Raw genomic sequence first — 23,736 nt, 5'->3', positions numbered from 1 at the left:
AAATTCTCCTGAAATTGCAAAATATTCGAACAAGTCATGAAAATATCCTGAAATTAACAAAAATCTTCTGAAAACTCATGCATATCTCCTTAAAAACAGACTAAAATATCATTTCGGGGTGATTTTGTACTTAGTAAAGTATGAATAGAATGCAAAGACGAATTTATTTTCTATAACAAAATCCTAATTTTCACTTTTAAAATTTTCCTTATCCCCGCAATCTGTAGGAGCAGCCCTGGAAGGGCTATATCACGGGTTTTCCAAAAAAAATTTAAAAATATACTCCTTTTTTTTTGTTTACACTGTGACATGGGTTTTCCCACTGCCACAAGATGTTCATGCAAAGTAGCCTATTGGAAAAAAACAACTAAATACATCATCTCCAAACTTTCTGGAAGCTGATTGGCAGAAATAGCTGTACAAGCACATCAATCAAATAGTAATCGTATATATGAAATTAATAGCCTACCGCGAAAATCTGACCTTAGCGTGCGGTCTTAGAATGTTTTACCAGCGAAAGTCAAGAAAACACTTTATATTTGTTTATTTATTTTTATTTAAAAAATCAATTAGTCAAAAGTTATATTTGTGTTACTACAAATGTTATAAATGTCTCTAAGGGTAGTTCAAAAAATGTATACACATTTCGATATATGGTCAAAATAGAACACCATACTTTTTATAACCAGTCACTGACAAAAAAAAAAAAAACAACACCCAAACAATACTTTTCGTGAAAAAAAAAAAGCTAAAAACAATAACATTAATTTGAAATACACAACAAACATTAGATATAGATCTATATAATAGACCTACATTATATTATGGACCCAGATTATGATTATATGCACTAATACCATGTACCCGGTAGGAACCTAGATCTAACTTTAACTAGACACCGTGAGGATAGACAGGATGCTGCCACTTGCATAGCATTCTCCAAAGGGGACCCAACCGTCGAATGATTACCGAAAAATGAAATTCTAATTTGTTAGTCAGGTTGTTGTTTTTTCCTGTTACCTGGATGACTTTACCTCTTCCTACCTAGGGTTAAGACTATATTTTTTTATTGGCTAAGTCTATACTAATGAGCCCGTCAATATTTATTCTGTTTTTGGAACTGATTTATTTGATTCATAAGCCAAGTTGTTTGATTCCATAAAAAAAAAAAAAAATTAATAGGGTGTCCGAATTAAATTAAATTACGATTTTCTTACCAAAGTTTATTTCGGAATGTTTGTAAAATGTTTTACATGTTTCGGATGTTCCTTCAGAGTTGAAGATAATTACTTCCTAGTCCAAACCTCCCGCAGGACGACGGGGGATGGGAGCGGGCAGGGTTTGAACCCGGGACCATCGATAAATCTGAACGACAGTCCAGCGTGCAAACCGCACGACCAGGCAGCCATCCGGAAAGCCAGTTTTGGACATCAATGTCAATGATCTTATATTATATTTGTTCGTTTGTTGTTGTTTTGTTTTTTATAGAGAATAAATGGGCAAATGTTTGGAGTTAGCTTGATACATTGAATGACGTTAAATGCTTAGATCTAGACCTACTAGATAGATCTAGATTTATAGAGAGAGAATATAGAGGATTCAGTTAGGCAAGAATGGCTATCCTAACCTGTACTATAGTATCTATACTACAAAATATCATCTGTATTAGAAATTTATTAAATTAATAAACAAAAAACATAAACATTCAACACACATCTAATAATCATGCAAACATAAAATAAGTCTAAAAGTCGGTATAGAAGTCAGTATCCCAGTGACCTAGTTTAGGTATCTTTATTTTTTGTGTTCGTATTTATGCATAGTTAAAAAACATGTATCTTAATGATTTAATGTGAGGGACTATGCCTGGGGATCTCAAAATATAGTTAATTTAATGCTAATATATAGAATTAAAATCTGAGTTTATTGATGCCTAAATATAGAGACTATCTGAAATAAATTATGGTGTCCAGAATCAAATAATGTGGGTCAAATTTGTCAGAATTAAATGAAAAAACACAGCCTCTTTGACCTTAAATATAATAACAAATATAGGTTAGGGGTACAAATATAAGTAGTCATCCTTATTCTCCTTAAACTAAAGATTTTGATTCTTCATTTTCTTTTCTATGTCGAACCATTGTTAAATAATGCGCTGTCAAAGTCAAACTTTCAAATTTGGGCCTATAGGTGTCAGAATAGCATAAACTACTCTAGATCTAGACTAGACTAGAGTAGTAGTTCAGTTCAATTGCACAAAATTTTTTTTATTGATCCTATACCAACAAATGTGTGATAGAATGAAAGAGGATGAAAAATGTTTTCCAACAACTCCAAATTTATGATGCTAGCATTATTTTATTGGTTCAAAAGTGAAGCAAATTTTTTTTAATGTGAATATTTCGAAAACTATTGTGAATAATATTTTTGTATACAAAAGTATATATATCAAATTGTATTGTTTCAAGTGAGGAATTTTAATTTATAAGTGGCAAATCAAAATGAAATTAAAATTTTAAAATATCATTTAGATCTAGATCTAGTAAATTACGAAAAACTATTATCTAGACTATTTTTCTAGATCTATCTGGTTATAGAACAATAGTATAGATTAGACAAAGAATCTTGAGATTTAGATCTATTTTTAAAGTATAATTATATTTATTTGAAAGAATATTTTAGATACATAGATTTACAGATTTTAGCTTCTTGTGTCTCGACATCTACTGTCCAAAAGAACTCCCAAGCATACAGATCTTTATTATATTTTATGTTAATAATCAATGATATTGGTATAAAGATGTGATTCATTCAATTTTACATGTTTTAGTGTACACTAATTTTATTTTACTAATGTAAAAAACAGGTATTATTGATAGAAGGTCATTCCGACCTTAGTGAAATTTTGTACATGAAAAAAAGTGTGCTAAGTTTTAAAGGGTCGTTGACTCGTTTTATCATAATGAATTTGGTATCATTGGAAAGCTGAATGAATTTTCTAACTTTAGACAATGTCATAAAAACACTCAGTTATAAAGCAATGTCTTTTCTTAGGACATGCTTAATTTCAGTTTTGTAAAACCAGAACAGGAAATAGTTTTGATGTCAAATGTGTTTTTATATCAAAAATGGCTGCCTGTGAGAGTACCTAAATTAGATATATTGTAATAAATTCAAATCTTTGTTAGTGAGTATTCTTGAAAAAAAAAAGCAACACTGCCAACAGGTTGGTTGTCTTGATAAAGAGTGGTAGCAATCGCTACTGCAATTATGACCGCAGATGGTAACATTGTGTTAGCTTTTTATCAGTTTTGCTGCATTCCATTTGGAGTGCATTTCAAAGAATGATTAACACAGTAATTGAGGTTATGTTTGGTTACCATCTGTGGTCATGATTTCAGGGTATTAGTAACATGGTGAGATATGCAGAATCAGGTACTTCTTATCTGTATGGATATTATTTTAAGAATATGCAGAAAAAAAAATGCAAATTACAAATATATGTCATTTGGTTATATATTATTAAGTTTAATTTCTTTTTACTGTATATTGTTATTGGAAATATATATATATATACGCAATTTTTTGTCTTTAAAGCTCAACACTGGACTATCTCCCTTTAGTTATTTGTCAACTTTTGGTGTTTGTATTCTGTCTTTGTTTCTAACAGCTATTCGATCTAATAGTGAAATTCATTTAGAACGCAAAGAAGCTTTTGTACTTTAAGCCTAAATATAAATTATTTAAAAAATTAATAACATACAGGGTTTGTAGCCACATTGAAAACCTGGAAAACACCTTGAATTTGATTATTAAATACACCTTGAATTTGATTATTAAATTCAAGGCCTTTAAAAAGCCTTGAACTTAATAAAAAAAAAAAAGCGAAAAAAACTTGAATTTTAAAACTGAACCTTGAGTTTTTTCCCTCCCGATGCCTGGTGTTTATTTTCGCTATTTATCACTGTGGTAACCTTTGGTTTTTTTTTTTCGCTTACATCAAGCATCGCTAGAGGCATCGCTAGATTTAGTGTGTAGTGACTATTGACTATAATTAGAGCAAATAACCAGCCTAATGTGTAGGCTACACCCCCTCCACCTAACATTTTTTTGTAACAGTAAGAGTGACTTCGCGTGAAAAGTCCGTAAATCATCTAGATCTAGAGTTGTCTAGAGTAATAGTAGCCTATCTAGAGTTAGATCTAAGTTAGATTTAGTGAAGATAATTTGCACCTAACATGAACGCTCCGTGAATTTTAGTCAATTTAATGACCTCGATACATCTAATGAGTCTATAATATAGATTACTCTAGAAATACGTTAGATTGTACATTTACGCTAAATCACTGGAATCAAGTGACGATAATGAGCACACAGCCCTGATACATTTACGCTAAATCACTAGAATCAAGTGACGATAATGAGCACACAGCCCTGATACATTTACGCTAAATCACTAGAATCAAGTGACGATAATGAGCACACAGCCCTGATACATTTACGCTAAATCACTAGAATCAAGTGACGATAATGAGCACACAGCCCTGATACATTTACGCTAAATCACTAGAATCAAGTGACAATAATGAGCAAACAGCCCTGATACATTTACGCTAAATCACTAGAATCAAGTGACGATAATGAGCACACAGCCCTGATACATTTACGCTAAATCACTAGAATCAAGTGACGATAATGACTTAGATCTAGAGTCTAGATTAACGGTAGAGTCAGAGAAGATAAAATCGCACACAGCCCTGAAAAGTCCGCAAATTTAGTGACATATACATAATGACACTCTAGTCTAGATTTACGCTAAATCACTACAATTACTAGAATCTAGTGAAGATAATTACTAACCCTGTGAAGCCTTGAAAAGACCGCGAATTTTAGTGATTTATAGTTAGAATCTATAGTCTATTATAGGTTCTAGATCTACGATAGATTCTGTGAAGATAAGCCGTGAAAAGTCCGCGAATTTTAGTGACCTAGATCAAGAGTCTAGATTTACGGTAGATTCAATGAAGATAATTTGCACACAGCTGTGAAAAGTTCGTGAATTTTAGTGACTTAGATCAAGAGTCTAGATCTACTGTAGATTTAACGAAAATATTTCGCACACAGCTGTGAAAAGTCCTTAAAAAGTTATATCGGTCGTTAAAGGCAGATAAACTATATAGATCTTGTTGAAAAGAGATATAGGTCTAATACCCTCCCCCCTCCAATAGCCATTATTTAGTAAGCAAATGTCAATTAAACATACAAATAGACCTATATATTACAGGCTCTGTTTATGAGGATGATTTAAGTTCAGTTAATAAAAGAATAAATAAAACATTACCTCAAATGCCCACCATGAGTTTAGTATCTATGAGATAATAGGGTACACATATAGGAACTAAGAATGTAGGTGTAATAAGAAATAAAGGACACTGAAGATTAACCTAAAACAAGGCTTTATTAAACTAGAACGACACATGAACTGACGAAAGAGACTTAGACAGTAGCACACTAAAGCAATGTTGTGAACACATTCTCACGACTTACACAAACATAAACAAATAGCAACTATTTCACCACAGTAGGCCTACATTTCCATCACAGAGAATACACATTACGAAGGCATCTCTAAGAATGTGTCTTATTTAAAAAAAATGGAATAGTAAATCTTTGGAAAAAATTGGTTGTTTGAGGTTTTTGGGATGACAGTCGTTATTTAATTAAAAGATAACTTTCATTACATTTTCTGTGGACATACCACAGCTAATGACATTGTTTCTGTTCTGAGTGGGATGTTGGCAAAATATTTATTATTTCTAAAATCAAGTAACAATAAGTAACATACATATATTTCACCCTTTAAAAAATCTAATTACATTTAATATCTTTAAAAAATACTTCTGTATTGCAAGCTTTTGTGTGTGTTGTAATGTATTAAAAAGTTGCATTTAAATGCTTAGGATACACTAGAGATGAATACTTTTTTTTTTTTGGAGGTGTGATTTCAACTTATCAGCATACATTTTAATGTTGTTGTTTTTTTATTTTATGTAAAATAAATACTTTTTTTTTCAGTGCTAAATACATATATATTTTGTTTGTTTTATATATTTATGTAATCTGTATGTAAATATATATACATATATATTGCTTGCTATGGTGTGATGCATACCTTGAAAATCTAAAATTCTACCTTAAAAACCTGGAAAATCATTCATGAAATTGGCTATGAACCCTGAACATACAAAGACGAATAAAAAATTTAATAGAAAAAAAATTCACATTAAATATATAACCTCTAACTTTAAGCTTGGTATGTTTTAGCCTTAATGTAACTTAATCTTTGTTGTTTTTATAATAATAAATAAAATATGTATATCACCACATCAGTCAAGTACAATTTCTTTCACTTGTTTGATTCCCATCAAAATAACTAATTACAATAGTTCATTAACTAATTGGTTAATTTTGAATGACTGCTGAATGCACAGAGTTAATTATATATACTCATAGGTAAATGGTCTGAAGACTGTGTTGTGTACTCGTTACTTCTGGGTTCGTGTGTCTTTGAGTTATGACTATTTACTTGTGTCACAACGTGTGTTGTGGTGCCGGGGATTTTACTTGAATTAAAATAGTTGAATAAATGACGATCTAGGATTCACAATAAAAGATTCTTTGTTAAAACACAACTCTGGAACTTTATTTAAATATAAAACGTAAGTACAGCTTATGTACAAGTTACAGATCAACAAGCACAAATAATATTACAAAGGCTTTTAAAGCAGAGCTCTTAGAAAACGCGACTGTATACTAGGAAATTCTTTCATCGACTGGCGTTCTTTCTACTCTCGTCAATTCTCTGGCGCTAACTCTTTTAAAAAATGTCTTTCTTTATTTTCAAATCAACCAATAGATTTGCAACATCGTAATTACGTCTTGGGTAAAACCTGAGGCGCTGTCAAGGATCTAGATTTGTGGGGTAATTCCTGAGGCTCAGTCAAGGGTTTATATTTCTATTTACACACAAGCTTTTAAATGTGAAATATACAAATAAATCTATAATGGCATCTGTGACAACTTGCTACTTACTTCAGTACTTAACAAACATAAATAGTACATACAGACTTTAGTCTGTGTTCAGCGGACAAAATAGCGTTTATTTAATGAGAATAATACTGTATCTACTTCAAGCGTCCATTTACAAATCTTTGGTTATATATGAAATGGCATGATATCCTTCATAGTAGTTATATAAACACAACGAGTATAATGCAAGATAATTAAGCACAGTTACATCCGCATCTCAGCAGGCATAAAATATAAGTCCTCTAGAATAGGTGTACATACACGTACACTACTAAATCACATCTTCATCACAGCGGGTAACAAGACAACTCCTAAAACATGTGTACTGCTCCAAGTACCGAAGAAAGACTAGCTTAAGTTTTGTAATTCTCACTTCCTCTTTCTACTTAGAGGTTTTTTGTGCTTTAACATTCTTGACCCAAGGTGAACAAATAACACTCAATGTCCAACGAGACTGTGACAGTAGGCGTGACTCATTCAAACCCAAATAAAACAAAAAGAAATAATAAAGCTATTGAATGTAAAACAATGAACAATATAAAAAGAACCAATATCCTTAAAAGTAGGGAAAATATCGATTGGACTGTGGCGTGGAAGGGATGATTCGGGAAATGTTACAATGGCATCGCCGTTAGTAACCGTGTGATGGCTTCAAATAGAGATTGGGCCAATGAAAATCAAAGACTTTATCAAATCTCTGAGCAGCAAGATGAAATATTATGAGTGTTGCTACTTCTGTCGACCAAATATGGGAGGGGGAGGAGACACTATGACAAGCAGAGTGTATTTGTCATACATAACTACTTATTGAGGCCGGCCAACAATGTAGGTTCCAACTACTGACGACAGCGAGTGAGAAAGGGGATTACGCCATCATTGTCTGTGTGAGTTTAATAAAATCATTCTTTCTCTTTGTGATGTGCGCTTGAAATTTATTAGAAATGTATAGATCTAACTGTAGTCTTAATCAGGTAAAAATAAATAAGATACTGCTACCCTTCTAAAATAAAATGTTTTATTTCCTACATTAATATGTGTCACATATTATGTCATTGCTCTAAATAGATTTCTAAGTCATAATGCAAAATAATTTTGTTCAAAAGAAAAATCTAAATATGTAGATATACATGTATGTTTCATTTTGTTCATGCATATATTTTTTTTATTTTAGCAATATTTCACTTTGCTTGGTGACTTAATAGATCATTATAGATCTAAATGTTAACCAAATATCTTTTTAATTAATAATTTCATAAGGAGGAAAAAAAAGAAATAACAAGTTTGTCAAATTTTTATTAACATTTTATTTAGACCTTCATTTCAGCAAATAAACGTAATAAACAAGTTGACAGCATAAGAACAAAAAAACTGTCTTGAAAAATATTTATTAAATGTTCAATATAGATAAGGGAGATCCATATGCTTAAAAACAACATGGTGGCCGGTGTAGGTATCTAACCTTCTAAACTAATACCGCTTCTCATTATTCCTGATAGGTATCTGGTGCTAAGCGCTTTTGAAGTCGAGTGTACTATACTGTACATTGAGTATTTAGATATTTCCTGTACCATTTCATCAACTTTTGGCACAGTGTACACGTCACGATTAGTGAATCCATTGAGGTTTTGACTATTGTCAAAAACTATTCTCTTTTTGTACCTTTCATTCATTGTCACAATTATTTGGGCTCGCCACTGGGACATGGAAGGCTTAATAATTTTGTCAGATAGAAGTCTCTTGATTTAAGTTTGAATGAATTTGGATTGAATATTTTCTAGATTTAGTGGAAAAAGTGGCATTTAGGAGTAAGATTCACGAAGAGGCTTGGTGCTTCAACTCATGCTGCAACTAGCGTGCAGACCTGAAGAGTGCTCCATTTTCCCTCAAATGGGATCATCAGTTTTATGTGCAAGGGATGAAATCTAGCCTTAGGATTACATCAGATACTGATGTCCAGTCCAGTTATTAAAATCGTCTTTTATGGAGATGTCCCTGTGTTCTTCTGTGGTAATAGCCCTGATATCACAGTCTTTGGCCATGTTTTTCATTTTAAGTAAGAATGAGTCAATAGTTAGCCAGTTTTCTTATTGACAGAGTGTGATCAAGATGATAGTATAGACCATCCAGCATGAATAGTATTACATCTTCTATACTTCTGTTTGTAAGCAAACTGGTGCTGGTCAAGACATGTTTCTACTTCTTTCAGTAGGTATTTTGGAATCATTTTCTCCAAGCACTTCATTGGAATTGATGTAAGTGCTACAGGATGTAAGTCGTTGTTAGAGGCAATGATCTTCTTTTTGGGTACTGGAATTATTTCAGATGTCTTGCAAATGGTAGTTATTTTGTGCATTTGCCAGGACTTGTTGAATATAGCAAAACTTAAAATGGTACTTAAAACTACAATGGTAGGCTAGTTAGAGCATTTTAAAATATCATTTATGGGTGAACTTTTTTTTTTTACAGAAAGGCGAATTTTTTTTTTTTAGTGTGACTATGTTGCTAATGACATTTTTTTCACCTCAAAATTGATATTGTTTAATATGTTATGTTTTAATTTTTTTTTTTTTAGGCAATGGAATTATTGTGAATGTAAATGGAGGAAACTTTACATATTGTAGTGGTAAAAATGAGCCCTTACAGCTGCCCAACCCATTCCCGGAAGTTTCTGGAAGTTATGAGAAAATGATAGATGACCCAACTTTTGTTGAATATTCTTGGACCCTTCAGAAGCCTGGCCAAAAAGCGAATAAATTTTTTTCAGTCTTACGCACTGTAAATAAGAGCAAAATTCCAAATATTGTCTCTTATAATACCTGGGGAATACAGGTAATGACTATGGTCACATACAAAATTCTTCCCTTGCTAAACACAATAATTAAAATACCCCTTTCAGACCTTGAGATCTTTGTGAGCAGTTGATGTAAAGGTCATCTGTTTTTATGACTTATGATAGTTAAAGAGGGTGTCACATGACCACGATGACCAACAGCCTTAATTTCCCAATGTAAATCAGGTTCGATAATTATTGACATATTAAAAAATACTGAAACTCAAAATCCTGAGATTCATCTGTTTTTATGACTTATGGTTAAAGAGGGTGTCACATGACCACAATGACCAATAGCCTTACTTTCCCAATGTAAATCAGGTTCCCATTATTGACATACTAAAAAAAATACTGAAACTCAAAATCCTGAGATTCACCCCCCCCCCCCCCCATCCCATTAAGATTTTACGAATTTTAAACGTTTTGATCAGTCAAGATGATTTCCATAATGTATGTGTACATTTTAAGTCATATCATAATATCTTTAGTAATAGGCCATATAAATTTGAGAAAGATGCACAGTAATCATTTGGTTCAAAAAGAAAAAAAAACACACTATTCTACTCAAGTAGTAATCTTGGTATCACCAAACAAATTTTGTATATTAATGTCTGTTTATTTTCAGCCTCTTAATGGCCTATTAAATAGTAGTGAGGGGCAGGTTGATATTAAAATTATCTGATCGGTTAATAAAACTGGCTTTATAGCAAAGAAGTAATTTTAATTGTTTACAGTTTTCATCTTTTTGTGGACCACATTTTGAGAACCACTGCCTTAGAGTACACAGCATAACAATAATAAAAAAAATGTTTAAATTATTTTTATCTTTTGAAAAAAAAAAAAAAAAAAGCTTTATATTGACACGGATTTACTTATTGAAATGTCACCACCTCAAAAAAAAAATGTTAATGTCTACCATACTATCAAGCAACTAAAAGTCGTATATTGAAGTTCAGAGAATACCCTGTACCTTAAGTGCTTTGCTTGTAAGCTTTATTATATTGGATTTTCTATTTAGATGTTTAGTAATCATTCCATCTTGTAATTCCATCTCCAATTCGGAGTAAAATATGTTTTTTGGCCCCAAAAAGGGGTTAGCTTTTTAGTATGTTAAATGGAACAGAAATCATTGCATAAGATGGAAATGCAATAGAGAAGTAATGTAATAGGCTATATAGATGGGTTTTTTCATGTGACACCATTTTTCTGTTTTTTTTTTTTTTTTGTAAATGGCTTTACATTATAGGAATGCAAATGGGCTTCCTATAGGTACTTTATCCACCACTAGCCTTGTTTGGTGCATAGGTTTTTATCCCAAAAAAAGGAAGTTTGTTTTTTACAAAGCTTATGCCAAATTTTGTACATTATGTTATTTCTCCCACTTCCCATTCTCTGATCAAGATGAAAATTTGCACAATTATTCATTGCCCCTAACAAAGCATGAATCAATTTTAAAAATTGATACCATATTTATAATTACTGGTAATGAATTAATTTTGTTTTTATAGAACAAAACCCACCTAGCAGAGAATTAGATTTCTTAAATAAGGGGAGATAAGCTGTGGGTAAAATATTAGAGGTTAAGAATTAAACGAAAGCTAGAGTAAAATAAAAGAATTAAATGTTAGTGTTAAGATTATATCTAATACTGTATGTTGATGTAAATATTTTATCAAAGACTTGTGTATTTCATCAATTATAAAGAAAACTTTGTATAGGATTTGTTAATTAATTTTGTCTTAGACAACATTTTCACAAATAATTTCCTTTCTACAAAAATACATTGACTAACTTACAAATGATTTGATTTACCAGCCACAAATGTATATTTTGCATGTTTAACATTCTTTTTCTTAATTTGCTAATATTTGCTTTGTGAAAACATTTCATTGAAACAAAGTTTTTTTTATTTCATTGCTCTTCTCAGATAAATGATGTGGGGCCAGATGATTCAGCTATGTACATAGCCTTATGGCTTTCAATTAATAGAGAGATATCAAAGAATATTACCATAATCGTTGCAGGTAGGTATATGTCTTATTCTGAAATTTAAGAGAGAAAATTGTACCAAATAAATAAAATAAATTGTTTGTCAATTAGTATTGTGTGATACTTTAGTCAGGACTAATGTATCTCAGAAATAATGGAATTCAAGCTATAAATTATATAAAAAAAAGTTTTTTCCATTACATTGCCATTCTTGAAAATAAAGAAATAGCTTAACATTTGAGCTCTAGTGAACTCCATGGTGATAACACTCACATAATTCTGATGGGCAGAATGGGCTTGGGAACTTCACTACAAAGCCATTCACTTTTTAAAATTAAAAAGAATCTGACCAAAAACATACTTCATATTAGTGTTTTGTGGATTTAGCAGGTTGCCCTTCCAGAGTAAGAAACTATTAATTAATTCATTAACTCTTTCTCTCTGTAATTATTATCCACATTCCAATGGAATTATTCATTTTGCTCAATTGTGTTTAACTAAGCTGTTATGATTAAACTTGAATAACTTTTTGGTATGTAATCAGTAAAAGTTATATTAGGTATATAAGACACAAAGTCTAAATATTATACATCTGTTTTTGTTTTTACAAATTCACTCTGTCTGTGCCTCTCTTTCTGGCCAAAAGTTATTTCTCTGACACCCAATCTAGGATCAAGCTGAAATTTTGCACAATTATTTCTTTTACCTGACAACACAAGAATCAATAAAAAAAAATTAACCAATTAGTTAATTAACTATTGGTAATAAATTACTTTGTTTTGGTGTCTCAAACAAGGGTAAGAAATAGTACTTGACTAAAGTGGTGGTATAAGCTGAATTGGTCCCTTTTATATTAGGCTGCCGTCTCAGGCTTAGTAAGCACAAACATTAAATAGAAACTATAGATAACTCTACAATCTTTCATGTTCATATGCTCTTCACTAGCAGAGTGGTTACCACATTGGTTTGAGAAGCCTGAGAAGGCTTTAGCCTACATATTCAAGTTCAGGTTTCTTTTTATTTTAAATACATTTAAAAAGTGATCACCCAGATACCCTGTTCTTTCTTCCCCTTTCCCGACAAGAGATAGGATCATAGCGTATTAGGAATGCTTAAAGCATAAAATTACACTAAACAAATATAAAAATAATTCTAATCGCACAGATTTATTATTGTTAGTCTAGATCTATTACAAATTTAACTCTTTCTCTCCGTAATTATTTTTTCACGTTTTGAAGAAATTCTTCATTTGCTCATTACTATTTCACATCCCCTGTTATGATTGGGCTTCAATAGCTTTGTTGTTTGTTATCAGAAAATGTTGTATTTGGTATAGAATTAAAGGGAAATGCATGATCTTTTTATATAATTCAAAGTCAAGTATAAAAATTTAACATTAATTTAATTAATGAGGTCAAAAATCAAAAATGGTATCGTCGATTAGGAGAGAAAGAGTTAATTACATGACTGAACCAAACTAATTGATATACATTAATATAAGCAGTGTTTTTTAAATTCTTGTGATGACTACTTGAAAGTAATAATCCATGAGGTAGATAGTTTTTTAAAAAATGGAGTGAATAACTTGATCTGTCCCCTTCATCATCACTAGGCATCTTTCAATCAACTCTAGATTCATATATACATCCTCTGTGTTCTGTCCTTCAAAACATTCATTTTATATATGTCAGTGCTACTTTAGCCACACTTTGCAATCTCTCACTAGCAGGTTTACTTCATTTACACTTTCAGTTTCTGTGAGTAAGATTAAATAGAGACAACAGCAATCAAGAAAAACATTAAAAATGACATTTAAAATACAATAAATTTTTTACAACCTATTTTTTGATTATTTCTTTTTTGATTATTTTGTCCCCCCCCCCCTCTAGTATGTTGGCCGATTTGGTGGGGTCGGGAGGGGCGATGGTATCAATCCCCCCCCCCCCCACTTACACTTTCGAGTAGGGGGGGGGGTCCAATTTTTTTTTAGAAATCACAACTTGCTAACAGAATCAATTAAATTATCTATATGATTAAAACTTGTTATTGATATTTTAACCGATCTTTATATTATGTCGTTCCCTGTTTGCAGATTGGGGGGGGGGGGGGGCGAATACCTCTACTGCCCTTCCCACCTAAGCACTTTAAGTGGGGGGGGGGGGGGCGGTCCTACTTTGATGGAGAAATCATAGTTTGTGAACAAAATTAGTTGAATTAATATATACATTTTATATCATGTCGCTCCCGTTCTGGTATCTTAGCCGATTCGGTGGGTTTGGGGGGGGTGGGGTGGATGGCATGTACTGCCCTCCCCACTCTAGCCCTCTGAGTGGGGGGGGGGCGGTCCTTTTTTTATGGAGAATCATAGTTTGGGAACAAAATTGGTTGAATATCTATATAATACAAACTACGAATTGATATGTGAACCCATTGTATATTATGTCTTACTCTAATCTCAAATTTTATCATTAGTAAATTTAAATGAAAAAGGGTTTGACCAGTTGGGAGAGGTGATACATGCAATTGCATTTCCCCCCATCGGACAAACCAATACTTTTTCTTTTTGTATTATAGTTAAGAAATTACAAATTTTTTTTTTAAAATCTGTCACTAATATAATTTATATATAATATAAATTAAATTCTTATATCGAGTCGCCCCACCCCTATTATTTAATGCCAAATGCAATCTTTAGCAGAAATTATTAAAGGATCGAGGATTAATCGTTTTCACTCTGCAGCCCTTTCCATATCCAGACAGAGTTTATGTAATTTCACATGAATTTATCATAATTATTTTAAGAAAGACTTTGATTGGAAAAGTTAGAATTCAAACAAAATTTTTCAGTATAAGAGTCATGATTGAGATGAGTTCTAAACCCAAATTATCATTTCCTAGTCGCCTTTGCCCAACCTTTACTCAATCTGATATTTTTCTAGTTAAATAAATTTGAAACTATAACTCACAATTTATACTTTAATTTTATTGAATATTATTTATCGAATAATTTTTTTTTCGGCGGCGATCCTCAAAGCCAAAATCTAAATGTGTGAGGTATCTTATCTTTTCAAGGAACAAATCGGTTTTATTTGCAATGTATTAAGGGCCTATAAATTCATATAAGAATATTTTTCAAGCACAACATTATTTAAAAGGTACTTTTTTAATCGTATGAATAATGAGCTTTAGATCAGGAGAATGCATTTCTGCAGTGAAGAATGCAAGAAAATGTTTTTGGCGTCAGGGCTTTGCCCCATTGATGAATAATAAGCTATAGATGTCAGGAGAATGCGTTTCTACAGTGAAAAAAGCGAAAAAACGCTTTTGTCGTCAGGGCTTCCCCCCGAATCCCACTAGGGAACCTTATAGCGCTGCCCCAGTTCTTTTGTTTTTCGCCGAAGGTTGAGAAATGCTGCTTTTTTAAATTCTCATATATATATATATATATATATATATATATTGTTATAAACTTGGTGGTGGCACAGAGAGGGGTAGTGGTGTGTGTGTAGTCAGCCGACGCAAATCGCCCCAGGCCAGCAATTCGTAACAATATATATTATATGCTGTACGACATGGGCGTAGCCAGGATTTTTTTTCGGGGGGGGTTTTGGGAAGGTGATTCCCCCCCCCCCCCCCCCCCCCCGGCTCGAAAAAAAAATTATATGTATTTATGTGTGTGTGTATGTACATAATCTTTATTACATTCTGACCCTTCATTCTTTCGGAAGACGTTTATTGTGCCCAAGAATAGGTTCTTCCATGAGTTAGTGAAAAAATTGTAGATTCCCCGACATTACTAACAAAGAGGTCTAGGGGAGCGCTAGGAGCTCCCCCAGCGCGGGGCGAAGCCCCGCCGCCAAGCACTATTTCTGATATGGAAAACCAACAAAATGCATATTCTGAGGTATCTACAGTGCATTTTCCTGCTATTAAAAAGTTATATTTCAAAAACCTAATGTGCTATTCTTACTGACTTAGACCCTCACTCGTCATTCGGCGCATTTGCCATCAAGCTGTTTCCATAAAATTGTGGACTCCCCGCCATTACTAGCAAGGGGGTCTGGGGGAGCGCTAGGAGTTCCCCAGCGCGGGGCGAAGCCCCGCCGCCAAGTACTATTTCTGGTATTGAAAGCCAACAAAATGCATATTCTGAGGTATCTACAGTCCATTTTAATGCTATTAAAAAGTTTTATTTCAAAACCTAATGTGCTATTCTTACTGATAGACCCTCCCACGCCGTTTGGAGCATTTGACGTCAAGCAGTTTCCATAAAAATCTGTCACTGGTAATGTCTGAAGCCTCTTCCCACCTACCGTGAGGACCTCCATGAATGAGTTGCGTCAAGTTGTACTAGGATAACATTGCATCTCTTCTTATGCGTAATTCATTTTGTCGGAGAACATGTCCCGCAAACCTCATGCGTCGTTCTCTCACAATCTTACTAAGGGGTCGACTCCAAGTTCGGCATAGGATTTCCTTGATTTAGATCCGATCTCTATAACTGACTCCTGAAATCTGTCTTAGCCATCTTTGTTGAGCTATATTTAGTGTTTTTCGATTTCGGTAGATGACTATTCACTGCAGTTTATTAATGGAGCCCTGCCACTGGTAAAAATGTGTAACCTCTCTTGAATACGCTCTTGGAATTAAGTGACTGTAGTTTGCTTTAGATTTTATATCGAAAAGAGAAGTTTTATCGTCAAAATCTTCTGTTGGGGGTTTTCCCCCTCAAAATGCTCTGTAGGGGGATCTTAGACTCAAAACCATCTGGAGGGGTTTTAAACTTTAAAAAAAAAGCCATCTGTAGAAGAAACTCAAAACCCCCGATTGGCTTGGCTACGCTCAAATAATTTTAGTGTGTAATTTGCTTTTTTTTTTATATTGAAGATGTATTTTTAGCACAAACCCCTCTGAATGGGGGTTTAAACTAAAAACTCCTTTCGGCAACGCTCATAGCATTTTGAGTGCGTAATTTGCTTTTTTTCTTACACTGAAGATGGCTCCCTTTGACTACGCTCATAGATTTTAGAGTGAGTAATTTTCTTTTATTTATATTGAAGAGGTACTTTTTAGCTTTAAACTTCACTGGAGGGGAGTTTAAATTCAAAACCCCATAGACTACACTCATAACATTTTTAGTGTATAATTTGCTTTTTTTTTTTATTATTAAAAAGAGGTATTTTTTACCTTCAAACCCCACTGAAGTGGGGTTTAAACTCAAAACTGAGTCAAAACCCATTTAGCTACGCTCATAACATTTTGAGTGCGTAATTAGCTTTTTTTTATATTAAAGAGGGGGTTTATCGTAAATTTTAGACGGGGTTTTAAAATCAAAATCTTCCTTAACTGTGCTCTTGGAATTAGGGGATTTTCGTTTGCATTTTTTTTTTGTTTTGTTTTATAGAAGAGAGGTAGGGGGTTTTGAAACTGTAGGGGGTTTAAAACTTAAAACCCCTGGTAGGGGGTTTTAAACTCAAAACCCCTAGTAGGGTTTTTTAAACTCGAACAGCTCTGGTAGGGGTTTTAAACTCGAACCCCCCTGGTAGGGGTTTTTAAACTCGAACCCCCCTGGTAGGGGGTTTTAAACTCGAACCCCCCTGGTAGGAGGTTTTAAACTCAAAACCCTTTTGGTTGTGCTAGGGCAAGTGATGGTTTAGTATTAAAATCTCACCTAAAATAAACAAAATCAAAGCAAAAAAATCAGTCACTAAATTCCGACTCCCCCCCCCCCCCCCCAAGGGGGGGGGGATTTCATTTCGGGGGGGGTTTGAACCCCAAGAACCCCCCCCCCGGCTACGCCCATGCTGTACGAACGTTTATGCATAGGGTTAGGGTTTACTGGGCGTTAGGGTTAGGGTTTGGAAAAAAATCGCCCCCCCCCCCCCACTCCAAAGTTCTGGATCCGCTAGTGCCGGAGGAAATTCCAGCTACCCATCGCCTCAGCGTGGCCCTCTGGTGGAAACATCCAGAGGTGGATCTGGACAGGTTAAGAACGAGTAGCGAACCAGGCCTTCTAGCAGGTCTCCCTGGGTGAGCTTTTGTTTTTTTTATCTCACTCGGGGTGGGAATGGAACAAGTAACCTGCAACCCAGTCCAAAAAGTCCGCCACGCCGTTCCACAAAGGGGGTAGCATCAGTACCAGGAGCCTGGAGTGGCGACTCTCGCACGGAATTGTGGCGGTTACAGAATAGGAATATGAGACAAGCTCCCCGCAGTTAGTACTGTTCTCGACCACTTATAGCGAGTGGTAGGAGAGCGGGGACAGTGCGCTGTGTACACGGCACGGCACGGTTTTCCCATTCAGTCAACCGATATGGCCGCCTACCGTTGGGTGCCCTCAGAGAAGAGCCCCATGTCCAGGCCTGGTGGTTGGATAAAAGCCTTTCTAACCATCAATGGGATAATGGCGCCTCTGGCGCCGATTCCCTACTGGACTTCAACGAAGGATCCGCTAGTGCCCTCGTATGACTTCTTGGTGATATTTGTAATTTTTTCAGGCACTCCATAGTGTCTCAGAAGTATCCAGAGGGTCTGTCTGTCCACACTGTCAAACACCTTCTCATAACCTATAAAACTGACATAGGGGAGTTCCATTTCATGGACTGTTCCAAAATTATGTATAGCGTCACTATCTGATCTGTGCATGATCTCTCCTTTCGAAAGCCGGCTTGTTGGTCACAGACTTGTTGATCTACAGCATCTTTCATTCGGTTTAGAAGAATGCGGTTAAACACTTTTCCTGGAATGTACAGTAGTGTTATTCCTCAATAGTTGGAGCATTAACTAAGATTGCCTTTCTTTGGGAGTTTGATGAGCTATCCCTCCTTCCACTCTGGTGGCACTTCTTTTTTTCCCCATATCTTGCAGAAGAAAGGGTAGAGTAACTTCGTGTTGGTATCAATGTTTTCCTTTAGTGCTTCAACTGGGATACTGTCAGGTCTTGATAGATAGACTTGATAGATAGCGCATGGACCACAGATAATAACAGCCTCATTCCACACAGTGCAGAAAAGGATTAACTTAGATATTGTTCAATGCTACGCCCCAACATATGACAGTGAAGAGGAGGACAAGGACAATTTTTACTATACCATCATACATGACAGACCTAAAAAGAACATCCTCATCATAATGGGCGACTTGAATGCTATATGGTTGGCAATGACAATAGAGGATATGAAGAGGTCATGGGAAAACATGGACTAGGTGAGATGAATGAAAATGGAGAGAGATTTGCAGATATGTGTGCCACGAGTAACTTAATGATTGGAGGAAGTGTCTTCCCACATAAATGAATACATAAAGCAACACGGATATCACCAGACCTATCAACAGAGAACCAAATAGACCATATCTCCAGACCTATCAACAGAGAACTAAATAGACCATATCTCCAGACCTATCAACAGAGAACCAAATAGACCATGTCACCAGACCTATCAACAGAGAACCAAATAGACCATATCACCAGACCTATCAAGAGAGAACCAAATAGACCATATCTCCAGACCTATCAACAGAGAACCAAATAGACCATGTCACTAGACCTATCAACAGAGAACCAAATAGACCCTGTCTGTATTGTGAAGAAGTTCCGTCGATCTCTTCAGGATGTACGTGTAAGACGAGGAGCAGATGTTGCTTCAGATCATCATCTTTTGTGCGCTTGAGTAAAACTGAAGCTGAAAAAGACTTTGTGACGAGATGTTTAATTTGTTAATAATTGGCTAGTTTAGTTAAGTCTAGGGGAAATTTGATTAATTTATCCCGCTCCCATATAAGATTTTGTACAGGCACACCGCAACTAACAGTAAGAACAGACCAATATACGTTTATAAATAAAAATAATTTAATAAATGAAAGTTTACAAAAGGTAAATGATCAAATAAAATTATAATTAAGAAATGAAATGAAGGTGCTAATATCTAACATAACTGCTCATTATGGATTGCTAATTATTGAGTGATTGGAGGAGAAGAGGGTTCCTATGTCTGGCTACTTATTTTCTTAGCTGCTAGCCTGTCGGTCGAAGGACTGGCACTCAGAAGGATGATTCATCTGGCTCTGTCTTAGGACGTCGGCTTGGGATAGTCTCTATGCTGTAAGCAAACTGGCTCTAGAGTGAGGCCACTGCCTGTTTAGCAGTAGAGAGGGTTGGTGCTGCAGACTAAGTTGTAGTGGGATGATCTCTCAGCTGTGATCTCTAGCTCGTAGAGAGCCGTGCTAACTCAACACCAGTTTATCTTCTGCAGTGAAGGTTGCTCTAATCAGTCGGCATTAGGCAATAGCTATTGGGCAGTGGACAGTTTGGGCCGGGTACTGGGCAGATGATACTGGGCAGTATAAGGCACTGTGGACACTGGGCAATATTTTAAGGCCAAGGAAAGTAGGCAATGCCTTCTTGCTAACAGGTATGTAATTGGAGGGGGGGTGGGTATCTGTTGTGGTCTGCTCCGGTTACAGCTTTGGGTGGAGATCTGGTAGTTATAGCAGTCGGGTGTAGCAACCAGGCTGGGGATAATACAGACAATTAGGAACCTCCTAAAGGCATTGAGTAGGGATTCCCATATGCCATGCAATCATTCAGATGCAGGCATTGGTATCAATCCCAATAGGGCATTTAAGACAATCATGTATAAAATCTTAAAGCATGCATATAACTCAATAACAAACAAACTAGAAGGAAAATAATCACGATAAATGTTTTATCATACAATGTAGGATGATACTAATCAAGATTCTCCATTAAATTTGATTACAACGATAAATAATCAGTTATAGGAAAATGGGGAATGAGCATGGTATACTAAAGGATAAGATGAAAATAAAATTCTAGGGATCAAAATACAATGATAAGGGTTTGATATGATTAATCAAAATTAAACTCATCCAAGGAACTATAAGTTCACAAGTGTGTGAGACATAATAATATGTATGAGAGATATATAATAGGAATGTGAAATAATTACTTTCCCATGCGCTCTGTAACTTTAGAGCACTGTGATCTAAGTTCTTAGACAGTACTTAGATTCACGAAAGGTTATTGTTTACATTAATCACTAAGATACAGGAATGGATGAAATATAACAAATCAGATATAATAACTATGGCTTGAAACGTAGACAACCATAGCGGCATTAATAATACTATATGAAGATATAACATCGACATAAAATAGTATATACATACATAACAAAGTCATAATGTAATGACAGGGAACGTGGTTGTGTACTAATGTGTACTCACACATTCCTATAAGATAAAATAAGTATAGTAAAATGTTTACACTTACCCGTTTGTCCCTAATGAAACCTCACAAGTAAACTTCCTAACAGGGGAGACTGAATGAATCCTAGCGGGCCTAACTTATGATGCTTGGGTCCCTCTTTATATATAGTTGGGCCATTTTGTTTAACGGGTGGGGAAGAAAGCCAGGTGATTTTCTCACATGTATCGATGTACCGGAGATGCCAGGCGTCAGGTCAGATTTATGGTCAATATTCGTTGCCTACCGTGAGAGTAAAGTCTTAAGCGAACAAGTATCTGTCCAGCCCGAGTGCAATGCTATTCTTAGAGCGATGCGTATCCTGTGGGGGGGGGGGAGAGAAATAGGTGTGAAAAGTTATTAGGCGCTGCGTGTAGCACTGGTGCAGCGACTATTGTGTGCTGGTCACCTGTCCAGCGGTCAAAAATTAAAAGTTAGCCCTAGAGAAGCTAGTTAATGTTTTACGTTGAGATTCGTCCCGTGAGAAACAGTGCGAGGGAAGATAAATCCTAAAAGAAATTAGTTATGGGTGGACAAGAAAATAATTGTTTTAAGTTAAAATAAAAGTTTCCCACGATTTGCTGGGAAAAACTCAAATGAACTTTTGCATGCAAGTTTCGTATCGTCACAGACTTGGACAAGTGGGCCCAGTCAGCGCCAACACTACAATACCATTGCGCTAAAAGACTGCACAAAACAGGAAAGTTCAAAATCACCTTATCTAACAAGTTCCAGCTCCTAGAAGAGCTTCTAGAAGAGGAGACAGTAGAACTGACATGGCAGAAAGTGAAAGAAACAGTGACCTCCATATGCCAAGAAGTACTGGGTCCCAAGTCTTACACCCATAAGGACTGGATTTCAGCAGAAACTATTCATAAGATCAAGGAAAGAAGAGAGAAGAAATCAGTCGTGAACAACCGTAAAACAAGAGCAGCAAAAGGAAAAGCACAAAAAGATTAAGCTGAAATAGATAGGAATGTCAAGCGTAGCATCAGGACAGGCGAAACTACATTGAAGCACTGGCAGAAGAAGCAGCCTTTCAGAACAGTACCAAAGACCTGTTGTCACATCAATTAAATAAACCGAAGTATAATTTAAAATAAACTGTGCCAAGGACGGGATAATAGACTGCAGGTGTCAGAAATACCCATGTCATACGTCAATCAAGTAGGTGACACCTCACAGGAAGTGATTTTGATTGGTTGAAGAAAACAATTTCATTGGTTAAGCCAAGTGTCAAAAAACAAGGTCAAAAGGGTCGAGAACCTTTAGTCGGAATGTAAATTTTGTAGAGATAGGACGTATTTTAGTTTTGAGTTGGAATTCGTAGAGATCAGTCTTGTATTCTATTACATCTAGTAGTAAATTTGAATATTTTTATTATTGAACGTTGAAACAGTTATTTATCTGATACCGTCTTACTTCTGTACATATAATGATTCCAAGTTTTGAAAGTTCTGAATTTGATTTATAAAAAGGATCTTCATTTATTGAATCTCTAAGATAGTATTTAGATCTAGAGATATACATCTATAGAATCCTTGGCACGTCACAGCAACTTCTCAAGAAAAGGTCTACAATTTTAGCACTTCTCAGCACCATCAACGAATTGGCACATCAATCAACAACAAGACGTAATCATCTTCTTTTTTGAAGTAACGTCTGTATTATATAAGATAAGATAAGAAGAAACCCGTGACACCTGGACTCAGTCATCAAAAAGTTAGCTGGAAAATGTGCCATGTCAGAGAGACCAGTCAAGGACAAGAGTTGTGACGTGATAACAGGTGAAGAAGGACATACGAAAAGATGGATTGAACATTTCCAGGCGCTACTTAACAGACCTACTCCTGCAAACCTACCAGAGATACCGCCAGCTACAAGAAACCTACCTATCAAGTGCAGTGCACCCACCAAGGAAGAGATTCACAGCGCAATCAAGCAATTGAAGAATGACAAACCTGCAGGACCTGACAGCATCCCAGTTGAAGCACTAATGCAGACTCCTTGTCTTGAATCAATGCATTCAGAAATTCCCAAAGGGGATAGTCCTTTCAAAATTACTGTTGGCTCTAGATCTAACTTTAGTTCTCAAGCTCTTTTTTTTAATTTGAAAAAATATAACGGTCAAACACAAGCTAGTAAGTCTTTTCTCAGCTTAACATCAACTGTTAAATTACTGAGAATATCATTAGAGCCATTTTGAATATCTGCGTCCATTCTGGCTCCAGGTTTGTGGTTCCTAATTCCATGTTCCATGGAGGTCTGACTTGAACAGAGGTATTGTAAAAGATTGGAACGGTAGATTTGAGGATATTGCCTAACAATGACACAAACAAAACAAAAAAAAATTTAATGTCACAGGTTTATCTTGCTTTGAATATAATTAAATATGTTGCAAACTCTCTTCTTATTGATATAGGCGTTGAAGAAGTGCTAATTCGTTGATGGTGCTGAGAGGTGCTAAGATAGTAGACCTTACTTGAAGTTGTCAGCTGATAAAATGAAATAAACTTTACTTGAAGATATCAGCTGATAAGATGAATTACTGTGACATGCTTGG

At 35.0% G+C, this 23,736-nt stretch overlaps 1 protein-coding gene across 4 annotated transcripts in view; it reads left to right on the top strand.

The window, feature by feature from the left end:
• The window catches only part of LOC106055190 (uncharacterized), a 45,725-nt gene that overhangs the window by 2,859 nt on the left and 19,130 nt on the right, over positions 1 to 23,736 (top strand). For 3 of the 4 annotated variants that reach the window (XR_008774842.1, XM_056010972.1, XM_056010974.1), the window contains exons 2-3: positions 9,662 to 9,918; positions 11,847 to 11,943. Coding sequence is in view for 3 of the 4 variants with exons in the window: in XM_056010972.1 (XP_055866947.1) it covers positions 9,662 to 9,918; positions 11,847 to 11,943 (354 nt within the window). In the remaining variant the exon portion in view is untranslated. Of the gene's footprint in view, positions 1 to 7,862; positions 7,974 to 9,661; positions 9,919 to 11,846; positions 11,944 to 23,736 lie in introns of those variants that run through there. The other variant, XM_056010973.1, reaches the window with a different exon arrangement.

This window comes from Biomphalaria glabrata, chromosome 14 (assembly GCF_947242115.1).
Source record: "Biomphalaria glabrata chromosome 14, xgBioGlab47.1, whole genome shotgun sequence".
In the NCBI taxonomy this organism is placed as follows: domain Eukaryota; kingdom Metazoa; phylum Mollusca; class Gastropoda; family Planorbidae; genus Biomphalaria; species Biomphalaria glabrata.
The sequence above is the reverse complement of the archived record's forward strand: the minus strand, read 5'-3'. Positions and strand labels throughout refer to the sequence as shown.